Source organism: Maylandia zebra, unplaced genomic scaffold (assembly GCF_041146795.1).
Source record: "Maylandia zebra isolate NMK-2024a unplaced genomic scaffold, Mzebra_GT3a scaffold11, whole genome shotgun sequence".
Taxonomy (NCBI): Eukaryota; Metazoa; Chordata; class Actinopteri; order Cichliformes; family Cichlidae; genus Maylandia; species Maylandia zebra.
The window spans coordinates 8,550,485-8,572,977 of NW_027490041.1; the positions used below are offsets into that span (position 1 = coordinate 8,550,485).

At 42.7% G+C, this 22,493-nt stretch overlaps 1 protein-coding gene across 1 annotated transcript; it reads left to right on the plus strand.

Moving 5' to 3' along the window:
- Positions 1–2,883: 2,883 nt before the first annotated feature.
- LOC143415857 (protein NLRC3-like) lies at positions 2,884–16,279 on the plus strand. Its single transcript, XM_076881273.1, has 5 exons — positions 2,884–4,204; positions 5,118–5,291; positions 5,564–5,731; positions 15,460–15,506; positions 15,655–16,279. The coding sequence occupies exons 1-5, from the start codon at positions 3,111–3,113 to the stop codon at positions 15,735–15,737; spliced, it is 1,566 nt and encodes a 521-aa protein (XP_076737388.1). The 5' UTR covers positions 2,884–3,110; the 3' UTR covers positions 15,738–16,279.
- The last annotated feature ends 6,214 nt before the right edge of the window (positions 16,280–22,493 follow it).

A 22,493-nucleotide genomic window follows, 5' to 3' on the forward strand; every position in this document is an offset into this window, starting at 1 on the left:
AAAAACACATCAGTGGATCATTGCTGGAGCTGATGTTTGTGCTCCTGGTGCAAAGGCTCTCAGTTTCCTCCTTGAAATAACATCAGTGGTGGGTCAGCGACATGCTTTCTTTCCCTCTCAGGTTTAAATATCTGGGACTCTCCACCGTTTGGTTTTAGAGCTGAAGAAGCTTCTCAGATGAAACGTCTTCCAGAAACTTAAAGACGTCTCTTTTCTCTCCAAGCTCCTTAGATCACATGACCTGGATGACTGAACCTACAGACACATTGACCTGGTTTCATGGTCACATGACAGGTCAGAGGTCAGCGACTGTAACTCAGTTCCTCCTGTTAATGTGAACTCACTGAGTGTTTGTGGTTTACCTCTCAGACTGACTGAAGATGATGATGGAGGAAGAGGAGGACAGAGCAGAGTCTGCAGGGTCCAGCTGTCCGTCTGTGAGGAGTGGCTGGTCCAAAGGTTATAATCCAGCCTTCAGTGGTGAACCTGGAGCAACGAGGTCAGAGAGCTGAACTCACTGAGTAACAGAAATAATTCTGCACTGACATTATAATCAGTGTTGACTCTGGTTGATTGTCTGACTGTGTTTGTGAGCTGAGAGGAAATGAAAATGAGTTTGTAACAAAAATCAGTTTTGTCCAGTTTTCCTGTAAAAAGCTGAACTCTAATCTAAGAGGATGTTACTGACAGGAAACAGCTGCATTATCTGCAGTCTGTGTGATCACAGCTGCTTCAATCATGTTTGTGTCTGCAGAGGTCAGAGGTCACAGTCTGCAGGGTCCAGCTGTCCGTCTGTGAGGAGTGACCGGTCCAAAGATCGACCTCCATTCTTCAGTGGTGAACCTGGAGCAACGAGGTCAGAGAGCTGTGATGACTCCTTTACATGTTTGTGTTTCCTGGATAAATATGACCTGAAACATCCTCAGATTGTTACAAAGATTCATTAAAAAGAAAACAATGAAAGAGAAAAGATCCAAATGTTCGACTTGGTCATTTGCTGTTTGAGGACAGTGATGCTCATATCTGTGGGGAAAGTGTGACCTGAGTGGGTTCATGTTTGTCTTTAAAGAACAGAGCTGCTCTGATTCTCTTTGTGTCTGATCTGTTAAACAGTCTGAGAGGTCACACAGAGACCCAGCAGCTAAAGCCTGGATCATACTGGCTGCTGTTACTCCATCAGGACAACACTGAACCACAGTGGTGTGGATGTAGTGGATAAATCCCACCATACTGATGCTCAGAGTTAACCACAGGGAACAAAACCAGATGTTACCTTCAGATTGTGACCTTTGGAGTGGACGATGCAGATTTCAATAGAGAATAAATGTTGTTGTTTTTCAGCTGTGAAGAAAGAATCTAATTTTCTGAACTGAAGAATTTATGATGCTGGAAACAACATGGAGACTATAACACAACATTTCCACTGTGTTCATAGAATGAATGTAAAACTGTCAGACATTCATTAAATATGCAAAATGTCTACAGAAGCATCAGAGGGTCAGACGTGAAGCACTCAGTGATTTTGATCAAATGACTCATCAGTTATTGATCTGTACTACACTGATCTACCACGTTAGTAAAGCTGGTGTTCTGGTGGTGGAGGGAGACTCGGATCATGTTCTGGTTTTGGAGCAGTGATCTGCTGATGGTTCAGTTTGATGAGCTTCTTCAAAATCATCCCTGACATCACCACTGAAAGGACGTCCATGAAAACAGACTGAAAATTACTGATATGTTCACAATCTGAGAGTTTAAAACTTGACAGACTTGATTCAGATGAAGTTATTTGAGCAGAAACTCCTGGATCTTTATCCTGTGTGGATCTAATCCTTCATGGTTCCTCCACAGAGTGGAGCAGCAGAGCTCAGAGGTTCCCAGTGGTCAGTCTGCCCAGCAGCATCAAACACAGCTGGACTCCATATTTATGGTCTGTACATGTACAACAACTACTGTTACATCTGTTCTGTTCACAGTCATCTCCATGCTGCTCTTTGTAGACCAGTGGATCGTCAGTGTGTCCAACATGGATCTGATGTTTGGCTCCATGATTTCACTCTGATTGGCTCATTCATAAATATTCTGTTCCAGCTGCTGGAGGACAACATCATCACTTTTGTGAAGAACGAGCTGAAGAAGATCCAGAAGGTTCTGAGTCCAGATTACCCAGAATGCTTAGAGAGTCAGAGGAGCAGCAGGAGAGAGGCGTTTGTGAAGATCACAGTGGACTTCCTGATGAGAATGAAGCAGGAGGAGCTGGCTGACCGTCTGCAGAGCAGTAAGAGGATTTATCTAAAGATTTAAGCTGCTGGATAAATGAACATTTTCCAGAGATGGAAGATGGAGCAACATGTTTTAAAGATTAGTTCTTTTTGGAATTGAGTGTTTATTTTTCTTCTCATTCAGAACTTCAAGCTGCAGTTTGTCATCGTAACCTTAAATCCACCCTGAAGAAGAAGTTCCAGTGTGTGTTTGAGGGCATCGCTAAAGCAGGAAACCCAACCCTCCTGAATCAGATCTACACAGAGCTCTACATCACAGAGGGAGGGACTGCAGAGGTCAATGATGAACATGAGGTCAGACAGATTGAAACAGCATCCAGGAAACCACACAGACCAGAAACAACCATCAGACAAGAAGACATCTTTAAAGCCTCACCTGGAAGAGATGAACCAATCAGAACAGTGCTGACAAAGGGAGTGGCTGGCATTGGGAAAACAGTCTTAACACAGAAATACAGCCTGGACTGGGCTGAAGACAAAGCCAACCAGGACATCCAGTTCATATTTCCATTCACTTTCAGAGAGCTGAATGTGCTGAAAGAGGAAAAGTTCAGCTTGGTGGGACTTATTCATCACTTCTTTACTGAAACCAAAGAAGCAGGAATCTGCAGCTTTGAAGACTTCCAGGTTGTGTTCATCTTTGATGGTCTGGATGAGTGTCGACTTCCTCTGGACTTCCACAAAACTACAATCCTAACTGACCCTAGAAAGTCCACCTCAGTGGATGTGCTGCTGATAAACCTCATCAGGGGGAAACTGCTTCCCTCTGCTCGCCTCTGGATAACCACACGACCTGCAGCAGCCAATCAGATCCCTCCTGACTGTGTTGGCATGGTGACAGAGGTCAGAGGGTTCACTGACCCACAGAAGGAGGAGTACTTCAGGAAGAGATTCAGAGATGAGGATCAGGCCAGCAGGATCATCTCCCACATCAAGACATCACGAAGCCTCCACATCATGTGCCACATCCCAGTCTTCTGCTGGATCACTGCTACAGTTCTGGAGGATGTGCTGGAAACCAGAGAGGGAGGACAGCTGCCCAAGACCCTGACTGAGATGTACATCCACTTCCTGGTGGTTCAGGCCAAAGTGAAGAAGGTCAAGTATGATGGAGGAGCTGAGACAGATCCACACTGGAGTCCAGAGAGCAGGAAGATGATGGAGTCTCTGGGAAAACTGGCTTTTGATCAGCTGCAGAAAGGAAACCTGATCTTCTATGAATCAGACCTGACAGAGTGTGGCATCCATATCAGAGCAGCCTCAGTGTACTCAGGAGTGTTCACACAGATCTTTAAAGAGGAGAGAGGACTGTACCAGGACAAGGTGTTCTGCTTCATCCATCTGAGTGTTCAGGAGTTTCTGGCTGCTCTTCATGTCCATCTGACCTTCATCAACTCTGGACTCAATCTGCTGGAACAACAACAAACAACCTCTACATGGTCTAAACTATTTAACAAACTAAAACTTCAATCTCTCCACCAGAGTGCTGTGAACAAGGCCTTACAGAGTCCAAATGGACACCTGGACTTGTTCCTCCGCTTCCTCCTGGGTCTTTCACTGCAGACCAATCAGACTCTCCTACGAGGTCTGCTGACACAGACAGGAAGTAGCTCACAGACCAATCAGGAAACAGTCCAGTACATCAAGAAGAAGCTCAGTGAGAATCTGTCTGCAGAGAAAAGCATCAATCTGATCCACTGTCTGAATGAACTGGATGATCGTTCTCTAGTGGAGGAGATCCAACAGTCCCTGAGATCAGGAAGTCTCTCCACAGGTGAACTGTCTCCTGCTCAGTGGTCAGCTCTGGTCTTCATCTTACTGTCATCAGAAGAAGATCTGGATGTGTTTGACCTGAAGAAATACTCTGCTTCAGAGGAGGCTCTTCTGAGGCTGCTGCCAGTGGTCAAAGCCTCCAACAAAGCTCTGTGAGTAAATCTGTGATCATGTTTATTTTTAAAATGTTGATTAAAAGTGGTCATAGATTTCTTCCATGACAGATCCATGTCCTAAAACCATGAGACAGCGTAGTTGTATAGTATAAAAGAAAAAAGGAGAACTTTTGACTACAATATTGTAACTTGAATGAACTTTTGATACAGCCTTTAAACATAAAATTTATGAACAGAATCGGTGACAAAGGGCAGCCCTGGTGGAGCCCATCACCCACCGGACTTATTACTATCCAACGTATTGCCGGCTATGCCAACCAAGCTCTTGCAATGGTTGTAAAAGGATCGAATGGCCATAAAATGTTTCTCAGTTTTATTATTTTCAGTCACATCTGTTTTTGATTATTAACTGAATATTTTAAAATTCAGGCTTTTTATGTTATACAAAACATCACATTTTCTTATGATGTCTTGTATTGATTCTGAAGGAATAGTTTTCATCAGTATCGCAGATACCAGCCTGAATTTTACTTTGTATTGGATCAGAAAGGAAATCAGTGGCATCACACATCACTTACAGAAACTTCAGTACCACTCCATTTTAATAAACTGGGGGGAGGTGAACCAAGATTCAGTATGAGATAAAGAATTATTTTTAACTGTAAGGTTGGAGAAATCTGTTGTTGGAAATTGGAAGAACAGGTCATCTTAAAAATCCCTGCATTGTAGTTTTATTCAGGCCCCTTCAATCTGTGATCGCTGTTGCTTTGCATTGTAAATGCTACTATTACAAAAGTCACAAATATTAGTGTATGTGTGTGTTGTTGGGTAATAAACCAAAAGAACAGAATCTACCAGCACCTCACTGATTTCTGCTTAAAAACAACAAAAAAGCAATAAAGCTCTGATTTGTTTGGTTGATCTTGTCTCCCTTCCACCTTGATTTCAGACTGAGTGGCTGTAACCTGTCAGACAGAAGCTGTGAAGCTCTGTCCTCAGTCCTGAGCTCCCAGTCCTCCCATCTGACAGAGCTGGACCTGGGTAACAACAACCTGCAGGATTCAGGAGTGAAGCTTCTGTCTGCTGGGATGAAGAGTCAATACTGCAAACTGGAAACGCTGAGGTCAGATCAAGCAATATCGATTTTTTTTCATCAATTAACATCATTTAATCAATTTCATTTGGAAAAAATTAACAGTGTTTATGTTTTGTTTTTTTAATGAATCCATCCAAATCACACTAAACTGCCACATTTGTCTTTTGTAACATGAGGCAATAAGGATTCCAGCATGTCCTGAAACAGTGTTGAAATATTGTAAATGTAGTAGCTCCTCATGGCACCATGAATATACTTTAACACAAGTGTTTCATGTCTTCTTGTCATCCTTTCTTCAGACTGAGTGGCTGTAACCTGTCAGACAGAAGCTGTGAAGCTCTGTCCTCAGTCCTGAGCTCCCAGTCCTCCCGTCTGACAGAGCTGGATCTGGGTAACAACAACCTGCAGGATTCAGGACTGAAGCTTCTATTTTCTGCAGTGGAGAGTCCAAAGTGTACAATTCTCAGGTCAGGATTCAGTCTTTTCTGATGATGATTTAAAACCTGAGTCAGGTCGATAAATGGCTTACTCATTTACAACAGACATGATTTGTCAAATCACCTTATATCTAACCCAAAGGTCCTGTGTTTTACTACTTTGATTTTGTGGTAAAACACAGGACCTCTTAATATTTATCTAAGAGACCATATATAATTTTTTTCCCTGGATCATGTGTGTACCCTCCTGGTTGGAGCTCCAGCAGCCTGTATCAGTGAATGGGACTTTAAATGAAATTGCTGCCCCTGTCAGGAAGAGGTCTGAGTGACACACAAAACAGAAAATATGAGCACTGCATGTGTCTGAGGCTACTCAGATACAAACCTGAATGAGACACTAACGTTGTCTCTGAGAGATAACTTTTATTATTAAATACACTTCATTTCTCATCTGTGTAGAGAATGTAGAGTTTGACATGCTAATATTACAAAATGAAAAATCACACTGAGTCACAAAGAAATTGTTTTGGAGTATTTATGGTTCAGCTGATGAAATTGTTCAAACAAACCAGTAATTTACACCGAAACAGCACAAGTGAAACTTTTTCGAGGGACTTACACTAAGCTTGTCCTGGTACACCTGTAGAGCCCAGCTTCTATGGACCATGAGCTTAAGTTCTGTGCTGCTCTGATTTATTGCCTGTGCTGTCTTTCAGTTCAGCTTTGTCGAGTCTCTGGTAGGATTTCTTTTACATGACCTGTGTAAAAACAAAACAGGAAACACATTAAGCTGAAGTAAGATGCACAATTTGAAAAATGGGGCACAAAAAATGTTGCTGCTTTCTGGAAAGTGCGTCTAAGAAGACCCAATGGAGAAAGTGAAGAGAAAAATCAAAGGTTAAGAAGAAGAAAATGGCAGAGGCAGTTTCTCTTGGACTGCCTGCAGATGGGGTGAGACTCTAGAAACAGGGATGATTGGAGAAAATGCAAAGAGGCCATAGGATAAACCAGGAGATGAATACTCTGGTGTTCTGGGGATAGTGGGAGTGAGAGGGAGAGATGCCAGTAAATGATTTCAAGGATAAATTTGAGAGAATCAGAGCTAAGAAACCAAAGCAAGTGGGGAACTACAAACATATGGACAGACTCATAATTAGGCCAAAGACACATTAAAGCAATTATTACAGGTTTAGAAACAGGGATGGATATGAAGGAGCTTAGCATGAATTTGCATTGAGGAAAGAATAGCAACGAGCATCAGAGGAAACAGTTAGGAAAACTAAAAGGATGTACTGGCAGGAATACTGCAGTACTTTAGGAAGAACTACCGTATTTCCCAGACTACAGAGCGCACCTGAATATTAGCCGCACAAGCTAAAATCAGGGGAAAATCCTGTTTTGTACATACATTAGCCGCACCTGACTAAAAGCCGCAGGTGTTTCAATGTTGACTTATCATATGTAAGAGAATATGCACAAAGCGAATTGTCAGGAAAGAGACGGCTGTTTGGAGACACACCCCTTTTATTAATATTTTGAAAAACAAGTTATGGGTACATATTTGCATAACTTTTTAGGTATATGTACAAGTAGCGGTAATTACAAGTACAAAACATGTACTGTGCTTCATAAATGAGTAACAAATGTAGTACATAACAATAACCTGCAGCACACCAGAACAATTGATTCGGACTACCTTTTAGGCTCAGGTGCAGTGACACGGCTTTAACAAGAAGAAAAGTCAGTCATTCACCACCATCTTCCTGCGCACTAAAACCACCAAAGTCCTCTTCTCCAGTGTCGGAAACAAACAGGCTCAGGGTGGCTTCGTCATCCACTCTCAGCTTCTTTCTTTCGTTGTCACTTTCAAAACCAAAGAAATCCTCGTTGTCAGTGTCAGAGTCGAACACCCTCAGAAGGGCCGTGGCGGTGTCCTCCTCTCCATCATGCAGCATTCAGCCCTTCGAAATCTGTTGGTGATCGTGGATGTTTTCACACTTTTCCACGCTGTCAGAATCCAATGGTGGAGTTGGGCATAACTTGCTTTTTGCAAGTTTATCGCCGCTCATCATCCAGGCCTCCAGCTGAACGGGTAGCGCTACTTTGAAGTTTGTTTTTCACGCTACCTCGTACTGCACTACGTTGCCTGACGGATGGACATGTGACCAACATACCACTCTTGAACCCCGATCCTTCCGCCAGGCAACGTAGTGCCGTACAACAGCGGAACAAACAAAACAAATCCGCTCATGGACAATCCATAGAAAAGCCGCACCTGACTAAAAGCCGCAGGGCTCAAAGCTTGTGCAAAAAGTAGCGGCTTATAGCCCGACAATTACGGTACACCAGTTCAGAATGTGTGGAGTACAGTTAAGAACATGAATGCAGACAGGAAACAACAGCAGCTGTTGTAAAGTAAATTCAAACTCCTTCATTAAATGCAGCTGGTTGAGTTGAAAACAATGGAGAATGATTGTGTTACGTTATTTATTCTCTATAGAAATGGAGCAGGAGTGCATGCAGAGCTGGACGTGGGCTGTATATACATGCGTGTATCTGTTTTGTCTGTGAGCAGAGAAAACAAAGCGCTGGAAATGTCATATTGAAATGTTAAATCAGGAAAATCCTGGAGAAGAGGATAGTTCTAATGTTCAGTTTGTAATGTTGAATTCAACACAGCTCTTAAATGCATAAAAATGACTTCACCTGACGTCAGACTGAGCAATCGGATTAGCTACTGATATTGATTTAACCCTTTAAGACCTACCATAGAACCAAGTCCGCCAGAGCTTATATTATATTTTTACATGCTGTAGAGCCATTTTTGGGAGCATTTCAAGTTGCTATACATCAATACAACCATTACAGCCTAAATTTTAATAATATGTATGTATTAAGTGCATAGTAATTACATAAATTGCAAAAAAGTGCAATAAACTACAAAAAAATTGAAAATCGTTTTTGTTTTTTTAACATATATTTCTAGTTAGAGAAATTTAAGAGGCTTATCCCTCAAAACTGTAAATACAAAAAAGTTGCACAAAATAGTTTCCCACCTCAGGAAATTTATTTTGAGTGCCTTCATAGTTTTATTTTTGAAATACACCAATTTTTATATACTGCAGGAAAAACGAAAATAAATATTATACTGCAAATTTGCAAAATAACAGCATATGCATCAAAATAAACTATTTCCAGCAGAGCAATATGAGTCCTAAGCATATGTGGAAGGAAACTGTAACCTAGGACAAGCTGATGGCATAAGATGTAAATACAACTCCTCAGGTTTCATATGCAAAAAAAATTATTGCGCTAGCTCACGTGATTACAGTGCTACCGGGATTTAAAAATAGTTGCGCAAAACGGAGTGTGCCCACTCTGACCAGTTTTAAAGGGTTAAAGCAAGAAAATATGGTATTAGCATTAGATGCCAATTCCTATTAACCTTAAATTAGCATTACCTGCTAATGGCAGTCTACTTAGCATTAACTCCTCACTAATGTAATGCTAATTCACATCAAATTATCTTTAGCTTTAGCATTAGCTGCTAGCTTCAGCCTACCTAGCACTAGCTGCTCACATTGTTAAAAGGGAAGAGAAAACGATATTAGCATTAGCTGGTAATAATTATTCACCCCTAATTAGAATTAGCCACTAATGGCAGCATACTTAGCATTAACTCCTCACATCGTTATAATGCAAATGATGCTAACTTGCATTAAATTAGACTGCTGTTATTAGCTAATGCTATTTAGCAGTAGCTGCTCACATTGCTATAAAGCAAAGGAAAACGATATGAGCAGTAGGTTCTAATGCGTATTTGCCTTAAATTAGACGTAGGTGGGCAGCACGGTGGCACGATGGTTAGCACTGTTGCCGCACAGCAAGAAGGTCCTGAGTTCAATTCCACCATCAGGCCGGGGTCTTTCTGTGTGGAGTTTGCATGTTCTCCCCGTGTTTGCGTGGGTTCCCTCCGGGTACTCCGGCTTCCTCCCACCGTCCAAAGACATGCAGCTTGTGGGGATAGGTTAATTGGATAATCCAAATTGCCACTAGGTGTGAATGTGAGTGTGAATGGTTGTCTGTCCCTGTGTGTTAGCCCTGCGACAGACTGGCGACCTGTCCAGGGTGTACCCCGCCTTTCGCCCTATGACAGCTGGGATAGGCTCCAGCGCCCCCCGCGACCCTGAAAAGGATAAGCGGAAGCGAATGGATGGATGGATGGATAGACGTAGGTGCTAATGGCGGCCTACTTAGCATTAGCAGCTCAGATGTTGTAATGCTAGGGAAAAGAGTGTTAGCATTAGCCGTTCACAATGTTATAAAGTTAAGGGAAATAGTGTTAGCATTAGCTACTCACATTGTTAAAAAGTGTTAGCATTAGTGCATAATGCTAATTCACATCAAATTAGCATTAGTTAATAACGGCAGCCTATTTAGCATTAGCAGATAATGTTGACCTTGGCCCACTGGAAAAGTTCAGAACTAAAGATTTAGGAGTGTTTCTCGATAGCTCTTTCTCGTTTGAGAAACAAATGAATTCTGTTATTAAAACCAGCTGTAAGGTTTATATTGTTGATTGTCATTTATGCTTAGAAATATTTACTCATATATGCTTAGAGTTGTATAATCGATTGCATGATGATAGAGGTTTGATCCTGAGTAGTCTGTAAAGACTCTGTGTGCCTTCCAGAGTGCTCTGGCATGCACACACCACTTGGGGCCATGAGAGAGGTCGTACCCTCTCTTACTGATTTATGGTGTAGGACAGGGGTCTCAAACTCAATTTAGCTGGGGGCCGCTGCAGGCAGAGTCTGGGTGAGGCTGGGCCGCATTAGGTTTTCCACAAGAAAGACATGGTTAAAAAATTCCAATCTTCTCAAATCTCTTTATTTTTATTTTTTAACACAAAATATTAAAAATAAATAAACAAATTAAGAATTAATAAGAAAATCAATCAATCTGTAATACATAAATAAAACAATAATAAGATATTTTTAGTCAGTGAACTTGTGTTTTTCTTTCAGTCTTCTATATCTGCTGTGTTTAGATTGAAATGTCTGTATTAACAGTTCTATAACCTTCTTCTGAAAATGAATGGAACACTGTAGAAAATGAACTGTTCTTCTGAACATGGCTTCTCTTGCCTACTCCTTGCTGCTAGAGACCTGGCAGCGTTTCCTCTCGCATAGCCGAGCCAGATTTGGCCTGAGGGAGGAAGCAGTTGCGACCCTCAGTATGTCTTGAAGATGATCATCCGTAAGTCTGGACCTGTACTTGGACTTATTGAAGTTCAAAGTGGAGAAGAGCTTTTGGCACAAGTATGTGCTACCAAAAAGGCACATGGTCCGCTTGAACATTCGGGAAAGCCGAGGGAAACTAGGGCTCAAGTCTCTCAAAAATTGTCCAAGCTTGTCTGCTTTTCCACTCACCTCCCTGAACTTTGCTTTGAGTTCAGAGTTGCACTGCAGCTCAATGAGCTCCATTTGAAGCACAGAAGGGGCATCTTGCACATCAAAGGAGACGGGGTCCGCAAAAATGTGAAAGCTGGCTCTGTGTGTCTTGAAGTCAGCAAATCTGTGATCAAATTCCTCCTGTAGCCTCAAAATGACATCAACATACTCGTCAGCACTGAATGGTGTGCCTGCATCCACGAGTGCCTTGCATGCTGGGAAATGGCAAAGGTTTGTCTGAGAGAGCTGAGCTTTCCAGAGCGCCAGTTTTGTGGAGAATGCTCTCACGTTGTCATAGGCAGCACTGACAAGTTGCCCCTGGCCTTGTAACGTCTTGTTCAGTACATTAAGCTCATGTGTCATATCAACAAGAAAAGCTGAGTCCATGAGCCATTTGGGATCAGTTAGCACAGGAACACTAACTCCATCCTTCTCCATGAAGGCTTCACTTCTGCTCTCAACTCAAAAAGTCTCTTTAATACATTTCCCCTGCTGAGCCAACGTACCTCAGTGAAGTCGAGCACATCCCCATATTCTGACTCCATTTCCTCTAAAAAAGCACAGAACCTTCGGTGCTTTAAGCCCCTGGATCTGATTTGGTTGATGCATTTCACAACAATAGACATCACATTGTCAAACTTCAGGCATTTGCTGCAAAGGACCTGCTGATGGATGATGCAGTGCAGAGCAATGGCCTCCTCCACGCCTTCCTCTTCCAGTTTGTTTTGTGCCACCAGTCCATGTTTCCTCCCTGTCATTGATGGCGCTCCATCTGTTGTTATTCCAACAAACCTCTTCCATGGCAAACCAACATTCTCAATGGCATCACACAGCTTGTAAATATCTGCTGAGCGGTGGTCTGGCCATGCATTGGAATTACTGTGAGCAGCTCCTCCATCACTTCAAAACTGTCATCAACACCACGGACATACATTGGGAGCTGGGCAGTGTCGGTGATGTCTGTGGTCTCATCAAGAGCGACTGAGTATACACTGAAACATTTGGCTTTCTCACACAGTTGGTCATAAATGTCACTTGACAGGTCAGAAATGCGATCTGCTGCGGTGTTGGCAGAAAGGCTGATGTTGCTAAACTGACCTTTCTTTCCCGGACAGACTATATTTGCAGCCTGCAATATGCACTTTTAGACAAATGCACCTTCTGTGAATGGCTTCCCTGCTTTAGCAATCATCTCACTAACCACGTGGCTCCGACTGCTGCATTATTCTCTTTGGTTGCTTTCTTGGAGAAATCTTGCTGCCTCAGTAGATCTGTTTTAAGACTGGCAACCCGGTTCGCTCTCTCGTCTCCCTGGTATTTTGCATCCAGCTCAGCATGTCTAGTTGTGTAATGACGTTTCAAATTGTATTCCTTGTGCAGCGCAACTTTCTCTGTGCAAATAAGACAGGTCGGGGTGCCCCTGTGCTCAACAAAGAAATATTGCATTTCCCACTTTTCCTGAAATTGTCGGTGCTCATCACCAACCTTTCTCTTCACCGCAGGCTTTGAAAAAGACATGTTTGGGGCTATGTGACATTTATAATTCTACTTGGTGTCACTGTCGCATTGAAGTTTCAATCAAGCGTTTAGCCGACGGACGGGGAGCGTCTCAACGCGTAGAGAACGTCATTTCTGCTTCTTTTTCTTGCAACCGTAGCACGGCGATCGGCAGATAAAAAGCCGGTAGCAGTCTCCTTTGTTTTTACGCTCGATGTTCATGTCTTTCATGACGACACGAACACCGTGGCGTTTGCAGATGGTAGAAAGTGCAGGGATAGCGAGCGCAAAAAAGGCGACTGCTCACGGCGCCGGGCTGTTGTTACAGGAGAAAGAAGTGGAAACGACACCGTGACATATAACAAATAACATCAGCTGTTTCTGATGTTAGTTGTTTTGACTGCTTTTACATTATATTGAAATATATGTAATGTTCATGTTTGCTGCAATGCAAACGCAGTGATGCAAATAAAAACATCGAGCCACAAATTACGGTGCGACCCTATAATTAGTCCGGGTTACCGGGGACTGTTGTTGCCGATGAACAGGTGTCGCTATGTGACTGCAGACTAAATTGGGCTGCATTGAGTTCATGACTTTTCTTTTATCCCGCCGCCTACGCATCACTGTGAGAGTTAATATGAGATCTCTCTCTGTGGAAAAATAACTTTAAATCCCACTGACGTGTGTATAAATCTATATACGTATAATGTCCCGCTGGGCAGCAACTTAAAAAAACAACTTTTTTTGAAGTGTTGTGAACGCAGCGCGCTGGGGCGAATGTCGGCGTTTGCCCAATCCGGTTGTTCAGTCTGACGTCACTAGCCGTGTCTGGGTCTAAACTCCGCTGCAGGTCCATATATCAAACGATCACTGTGGCATTACTGAGAGTTGAAAAACTGTCTAAAGTCTTTCATCTTTAATAAAATGATCAGCGTTCTGCTCTACCAGGTGTAACAATTGAGTTTAACATCCAGGCATCCATGAAAACGGAATTTATGACATTTAACGGAGTTAGAAGTTAGCAGGGAGTTAGCTCGCTAGCTTCTATCTAAATACAATATAGCATGTCCTGACTGCGGGGTTTTGGAAACAAATTAAAACATACAGCTTTCTTATCACTTCCAGCATAAATGAAGACAGAAAACTAAACAGCAGTGACGTTTGTAGGGTTACTGAAGTTTGGCTAGCTGGTATATAATGATGTGCTACGTGACCGCTAGCGACACAGCTATGTTAGCATAATATAAACAAGCTAACTTTTTTTCCACTCGATAAAAGTTAACGTGAGTTTTCTCGGTGGTCAGAAACAAATGTAATCGCATGGCAGGATGCTGTAAAAGGACCAAACTTCAGCCAGGAGAACAACTGAGATAATTCATCTACAATACAAAGTTAGTCATTCATATACTGCTGCATGGGCTGGGCTGTAGTTACATCCTAAGGTTTTAAAAACTGAGCTTAAATAAATGATTAGCGGTAATAAAAGCCGAGGGAGGTCAACAGGGATCACTGACTGTTTTAGGAGCTTTTTGAGATCAAATAGAAGAAAATACATAGCATTAAACATGTTAACAACATAAAAGCCATATTAAACGCAGACTACTTTAGACCCGGAAGTAGGATTCGTCGCGTCATCACTGAACAACCGGATAGAAAGGAGGAAGCCAGCCAGGCACAGGAAAGAAAGAAACACTCCAGGGCAACGCTGCTGGAACTTTGACTCATTGAGAAATGTTTCCCTGCTTGCATCAAGCCCGGCTGGTGTCCCCTGAGATCCATATCCCACCCTGATTGGTGGGTTAATTCAGCTCCGCCCACAACACTGTAAAGTGTCATACATTATCAAACTAACATTACATTTTCATATTAAAGTGGGGCCAAAAACTATCGTCCTGCGGGCCGCAATTGGCCCGCGGGCCACGAGTTTGAGACTCCTGGTGTAGGAGGACACCTACTCTGTGTCTGGTTAAGTATAAGAGCCCTTTGTTAGGGGGACCGCTGGACTCTTAGCACCAGCTTTGGGGTCACAGGGTCACATCTGGAACGAACACACACACACACACACACACACACTATGCACAGACTGGTACTCTTTGTTCATACCTGTGTAAGACGTCATAATGAACTTGTGCATATTCATGTAAGCTCAATAAAGAGCAGTGTTACGAGGGAGCAGACGAGAGCGACTGAGGTCAAGTGAAGGAACGGCGCTGTCACAGTTCTCTCCCTCATCAATTGTCTGGTTCCAGCGGTGGGTCTGTGCTAGACGACCCATCACCAGCTTTTTCCACTGGTTACCAGTACGTGGTAGAATCCACTTCCAGATCTGGTTGTCTTTAAATCTGTGAATGGATTGGCTCCATCTTATCTCTCTTTAACAAAAGAATCCAAGTGGAGCCCTCAGGTCTGCAGATAAGCAGCTTCTGACCAGAACTAGACGTAAAAACAGAGGTGAGCTTTATCGATGGCTGCAGCCAAACTCTGGAACAGTCGCCCTTCACATCAGGTCGTCACCAACACTGGACATTTTTAAAAGCCGGTTGGAAACACATTTGTACTCTGTAGCTTTCAATCCTGACCAGTCTTTATAGTCATTACTGTGTATGTTTCCTATTTTCTCTCTACTCTGTGCAGCACTTTGGCTCAAGCTGTTTTTAAATGTGCTGATAAATAAATGTAGATTTCTTTGAATAAAACAGTGGAGCCGAGCTTTGAGCTCAGTGTGTAACAGTGTGTGTGTGAGAGCCATGTAATGTCCATGTGTGCATGCTGACTGTGCTGCTCTGACCCCCCTCCTCCTTTCAGGGTGGAGCCTGCTGGAGTCCGATGGTTGAGACCAGGTCTGAGGAAGTGTAAGTGTGTTTTTAATGGGATTCATGAAAACAAAGCAGCACACATTCAACCATCTTCATCATGTCAGGAGTCATCATCAAAGTGTCAATCAATGAACAGATGATGGATCAATAACTGCAGCTGGATTGTGTTTGTTCTCTCCATCAGATTCCTGTCAACTCACAATCGACCAGTGGCGGCTGGCCCATAGGGGGCGCTCGGGCTCCGCCCCCCCAAATGTGGAGGAGTAAAAATTTATATTTTTAAAAATTTCATCAATGATAGTTTTACTATGTGTGTGCCCATATACAGCCAGGCGTATTTTAACATTTTCACCAGCTGACTCATTAAAGTTCAACCAACAAACGGTGTTTTTCTTCTTCTGGGGCGCTCGTCAAAGCGCCCTTGATATGCAGCGAAATAGCCTATCATTAAATGGTTGCCAGGGGAAAATAATAAATATTTGACCTATCAGCGTCGCTGAATTAAATGGTTTGGGGGCGCTTAAAATTGCGCCCCTGCAGAAAACGCGCGAAGATTTGCTGTTCTAGAATTTTACCTCAGTCAGTAGCCTAAGTGAGCTATAAGGTCAGAGAGAGACGATGGCAGCGGTATTGTTAACGGTTGAGGCACAGCCTCCCCCAAATTCGGTTAGATCGCTTCTAACCTACCCTTTTGCCAGAAGGACAATGGCAGAAAAACTGCAAGTTAAAGAGTTGGGACCTGACAAGCCCGAAATTCAACTAACCCAGGCAACGAAGGAGAAGTCAAAAGCATACAACAGGACTTTTTGTCGGAGTTGGTTCCAGCGCAAGTCTGTAAAACTGTAAGTCTTCTTAACATCCTCATCACCACACCAATGACAACATCAGAATCGGAGAGGTGTTTCTCTACTTTAAAGAGGATAAAAACTTTCCTGAGAAACAATATGGCTCAGGATCGGCTCAACGCTCTGGCTATGCTGTCCATAGAGAAAAAACTCACACAAGAACTTCCTGATTTCAACACCAGGGTCATCGAGAAATTTGCCACTCAGAAAGACAGACGAGCAAAGTTCTTGTACAAATAAGAACCCTTAACCATATTTACTCTCTTTCTCCATCCCTCTCTCTTTCTCTCTTTAGCCCACCCCCCCAATCAGTTTACAGTTGTTGTTTTCAATAGTTATTTTTCATTCATTCAAAAAAAAAAAAAAAATCTGTTCATGTTCATTTTTACAAATCTATACAAATGGCCAGAATATGGTTGTTCATTTTAAATTTAAATTAAAATTGTGTTGTTTGATGTACTCATTAAATGGGTCATTTTAGTCGATATCATAAAAATTGCCCCCCCTGAGATTTTTTTCAGGAGCCGCCACTGCAATCGACACAAACACAGTGAACACAAAGCTCCAACTGTCTGACAACAACAGGAAGGTGACACGTGTGGAGGAGGTTCAGTCATATCCTGATCATCCAGACAGATTTAATGTTCGTCCTCAGCTGCTGTGTAGAAATGGTCTGACTGGTCGCTGTTACTGGGAGGTCGAGTGGAGAGGAAGAGTTTGTATATCAGTGAGTTACAGAAGCATCAGAAGGAAAGGAGGCAGTGCTGACTGTGTGTTTGGATACAATGATCAGTCCTGGAGTCTGGTCTGCTCTGATGATGGTCCTGATTCTGTCTGGCACAATAAAATAAAAACATCCATCTCCTCCTCCTCCTCCTCCTCCTCCTCCTCTGTCTCTAACAGAGCAGCAGTGTATGTGGACTGTCCTGCTGGCACTCTGTCCTTCTACAGAGTCTCCTCTGACACTCTGATCCACCTCCACACCTTCAACACCACATTCACTCAAACTCTTTATCCTGGGTTTAGACTCTGGTCTCCTGGTGGCTCAGTGTCCCTGTGCTGAGTGGAGTGTAAAGAGTGTCTCCTGTTACAGAAACACTCTGACTGTTGAACAGATAGTTCAGTCTGTACATGTCTGTCTCTTTCACTCACAAACACGTTTTCAGATTCATGGATTCAATCAGTTGATGTTTGAAACTCTTCTAAATGATTCCTTGTAAACTTCTTCAGTCACAAACAAACAGGAAGTGATGTCACATGTGTTCCTGTCCACACAGCAGAATGAGTCTATTGCTGACAGTGATGTACAAACAGAGTGAGCATTTCTGAGGCCCAAAATAAACTGAGTAGTTCACTGAATGAACAATGGACTGTGAGCTCAGTTCCTTCATCATTAGTATGGATTATATATGTATATGTATTATATTAGTATCATATATATCAGGTGCTGCTGCTTTCAGTCATTGTGCAAATGTGCTGTTTGTAAGGTTGTAAAGCTGCAGTCAGCTGAGACTGAAGAAGTCACCTGATCAGTGAGCAAACGTTTCTGAAAACGTCCAGATGAACAGAATCAACCTTTTGGGATCAGCCAGCAATGCAGCATCATTGTTGTTCAGCTTCAGAGGTTTGCAGGAATGAACTGATGACCAGAAACAGCTGCAAAGTCCAAGAAAATACCAGCTGGAGTTCAGCTGCATTTGAAGAAGTCAAAGAAAAGTAAGGATGGCAAAGGGCGACGTTTTCTTCCAAAGAGCTGCAAACATGCTCGACGCCTCATTAGAAGAATCATCTGGACATTTGTGAGGAACTCTAACCAAGAAAGCAACGTCACACAGATCCAACAGACAGTTTCCATGACTGCAAGTGTTGAGTGGAAAAATGCTACATTGCATTATTGCATCCTCTCACCACAGGAGGCGCTGTTGGCACCACTGATTGCTGATCAGCTGTTCTCTGATGATCTGATTGATACTGTGAATAACGGGACTCACTGAACTCTGTGACACAGTGAAGATTACAGAGTTTAACTTCAACATCTGACTGACGTCACACAGACAGAAGGATGAACCAGTGAGGCACAGAACACAGTTACTGGAGATACTGGATCAGCTCCATGTGAACCTCTGATGGAGAAGCTGCTGAGCCAGAGAAACATCAGGACATGACAGCAGCTGCACTTATCTAACAACATGTAGCAGAGCTGATCTATGTTAGAGGATCTATCACAGCAGCTGAAGCCAAAGTCCAACACTGGATACCAGCTGAGCCTGTGCTGAGTGTAGTGTTACAGGAAAAGGGCAGAAACACTGGTAGCTCCCAGTGATGCTGACTGGGGCACAGAGCTGAATGATGCAGCATCAGGACACTGTTTCAGTCTGACTGACAGAGAAACCTGTAGCTGTATCTACATGTGAGGCAGAGGCCACACAAGCAGCTTTCTATGTTTCACAGTGACTGAGATCTTCAGTGGGGGTGGACATGCTCCTGTACAGACCTCTGAGGAGAACCAAGGTGCAGTCAAAGAGTCCAGTCTGTCCTCACAGATGTGAACATGTGCTTTCATCAGGTCTGCTGTCAGCTAGCAGGCTCACATCAGAATCACTGTTCCTGAAAAACACAGTCTGTGTGACATCATCAGTCAGCTGATGGTCCCAGATCTGAATGGTTTCTGTCTCTACTGAGGAAGTCAGAGAATATCACTGAGGTGTGGATCAGGTCTGAGTGAGCTGTGGAGGGACAGCTTTAAACAGTCCACAGGTCTCACGTCCTGCTCAGTCTGGTAGCAGATACCTCGTATTGTTCCAGATGTGCTGACATCAGCAGCAGCACAGCTGTGTGATACCATGAATCTCAGTTATTGATCCAACACACAGTAAATACAAAGATCAGGATTTCTGAGAGTAATCATTATGAGTCTGAACACATGATCACTGAATGTTAGTCTCCACAATAATAAGCTAACACAAGCAAACACAGCTTTCAGCTCTTATTTTGAAACTGGCTTATTTAGAGAGCTGTGATGTGAGCGTGCCTGGCTCTGAGGCACTTGGGTCAGCCTCTGTTGTTTAGAAGTGTTACAGACTGTGAATGACACAGACCTGTCAGTTTCCATGTTTGTCTGTAACACAGCTCAGGGGCTCCATGCTGAACGCATCCATCCAGTGTTATTGATCCAGGACTGATACCAGCATTGGGATCAATACTACAACACACAATCACATGTGTCCACGTGATGCAGTTTGAAGAGCAATCAGATGTCTCTGTATGAGGAGGCGGGGTCACAGGAGGTTCACAGAAACTCTGCAGCAGCATCATCAGCTCACATGGAAACTTTGATGATTCACTTCTGTGGTGTTTTTACAGAAACACGTCACAAAATTAGCTCCACCTGTTTTGTGAGCTTTGAGTTTCTTGTCTTCATCCTGGATTCTTGTGTTGCTGTTTTTACACACAGCAGATATTTCCTGGTTGCTTCCTTGATGACCACATGAAGCTTTCTGAAGCTTGGATTGAAAACGCTTCATTACTCAAAGCTTTCCAACACAGGCCTCTGTGCTGCCATCTGGTGGACAAACATGTGAAGTGCAGCGTGAAGCTACAAATGAAACTGCTTCAGCTACGTTTATATAGAACATACTATAACCTATATAATGTGGAGATCAGGGAAATTATTTTGTTGCTACTGTTAATAATCATCATCATTACCATTGCATTAATAATATAATCTACAGCATTGATATTGCATTCAGATGTTTAAACATTTTGGTACCCAATTAGCCTTTACTACAGGTGCAGTTATAACCACTTTAAACTGTTGAGTTGAATCTATGATCTTAAATGCTTTTGAATGCTTGTTATAATCTTAAGTGTGTATGGGCTGATTCTGTTGATTCTGAGGACACTCTGTGCAAAGTCTTGACAGGAAACTGCAGGTTTGCAGAGCGTGCTTTTGCAAAAGTGAAACTAAAAGCAGAGTGTAAATGCAGCTTATTCTGAGGAGCTGTTTGGATGATGCTATTTGAATAACCAGGTTGTTCATTATTATCTTTTATACTTTTATATTCTTTTATTAAGCTTCTAGTAGAGGTTCTTGATTAAAACATTTATTCAATATACTACATATATAGTTTTAGTAAACTGCTGACACATGTGAGAGTGGCCTCTGTTTGACTGCGAGCGTTAGTAGGTGAGAGGTGACACAGAGTGCCAAGTGAGGTCGTGACACACACACACACATAGTAGATACATTCAGTTATAGGTGAGAGGTTAATCATGTTTGTTTGCAACTGCGGGCGTGCAGAAGTGGTATCTTACTGCAGAGCATGGTCTGTGGTTTTGGAGAAGCGGCAGTCAAAAGGTTGACAGGAAACATCTGCCATGAAGATAGAGATAATGTTCTTTTCAAACTGTGTTAAAAGTCATTGTGGTTTTGATTTGACGTATGTATGTATGTATCTGTGTGACGTTGAAGGGGCATCATTAAATTCAAACCCCGATGGTATAAAATATCTGTTTATGCTTTGATTAGTCGGAGATCAGCGCTGTCTGCGTACGGCGCTGGTCCCCCCACGCCTGTGTTCATTAAAATCAATTGTTTGACCAAGCTCTTCTGGACCTGGTTGTTTGTACTCTCCTTCCTCAATATTTGAACCTTAACAATAACTATATGTATAGTGTATTATGTAGGTGTTAGAGCTGGGGGTAGAACTGCTGATGGCCTGGTTGTTATTCATGTTCCCCATGGTTCACCAGCTCTCACACAACATCAGCACCAATGATCCACGTCCTTATAAACCTCTGAATCAGGTCCTGAAGCAGTGACGTCCTGAGTGAAGACCTCACTGATCACATGACTCTGGTCACCTGGACTCAGTGTTTCTGAAGCAGTGTGCTGGGTTTTTAAAAATACGTGGCTGCTGCCTGATGTTGGGCCCACAGAGGAAGATGACTCACTCGCTCTTCTTCACTTCCTCCTTAAACATGTGGAAGGAGAGCAAAGTGCTGCCAGACTCTTATTTCTGACAGGAACAGAAGAAACCACAGCAAACTGGTCCAGTTCTTCATCTTCATCACAATCTGTTTATTTCTGATGGTGTCTTCAGTCTGAGGTTTGAAGTTTCCATGTCTGTGTGATGTGTGGTGTGAAGGCTGCTGGTTAAACTGGGACTCACTGTTTAAAGCACTGAGTGCTCATAGAGAGATGCTCCATGAGTCCCAGTACAGACTACAAACATGGTGGAAACTTAGCTTTGATATCCACACACCAGAGGTGTGGACTCGAGTCACATGACTTGGACTCGAGTCAGACTCGAGTCATTAATTTTATGACTTTAGACTTGACTTGAAAAAATGTTCTAAGACTTGTGACTTGACTTGGACTTTTACACCAATGACTTGGGACTTGAATTGGACTTGAACCGGTTTACTTGAAAAGACTTGATATTTTACCCCAAATATAAAATTTAACATGCATATTATATAGAGATTGAAAATGTGACGTCATTCACGGGTAGAACCGCAAAGGATTCTGGGAACTCGTGGCAAGAGGTACTAGCGCACACAGACTTTCAATTGAAATCAGTTATACAGCGATAAAAAGAAACACAAAAATGGCAAGAAGCTGTTGTATTATTAACTGCAATAGCCGGTCGCATGACAGCCACGGGAAGCCGACGGGTAAAGAGATCGGTTGTTATCGGATTACGACGTTGAAGAGAAATTGTTCGAGCCATGTTTCCGAAGTAACAAAGACGCGATGGATGGCCTGGATTGCAGCCATTCAAAGATCAAATATAACGTCCCAGAACACTCCAGCTCACAGGTTAGTCTGCTCCAAGCATTTACACGAAGGTCAGTGTTTTTTAGTAGTTAATACGTCATTTTTCATAAAATAATTGGTGATATAGGTTACAAGCAAGTCTGGCGCTGAACAGAAATTGTCGCGCTATGCTCCTTTGTTTATTGTGCATAAATAGTGAATTGTCCTGACACAATATTGTGTTTCGCTTCTGTTATTATGGTACACTGACAAAAACATACTTTTATTCACAGGATAAAACGGGTTTTTTTGTATCACTAATTGCCCAGTACGATTACAGCATACAATATTATTGTCACTGCTACATTTCTGTGATGCGTACCAGAAATTATTTCCACTACTAATTAATTATCGTTGAGC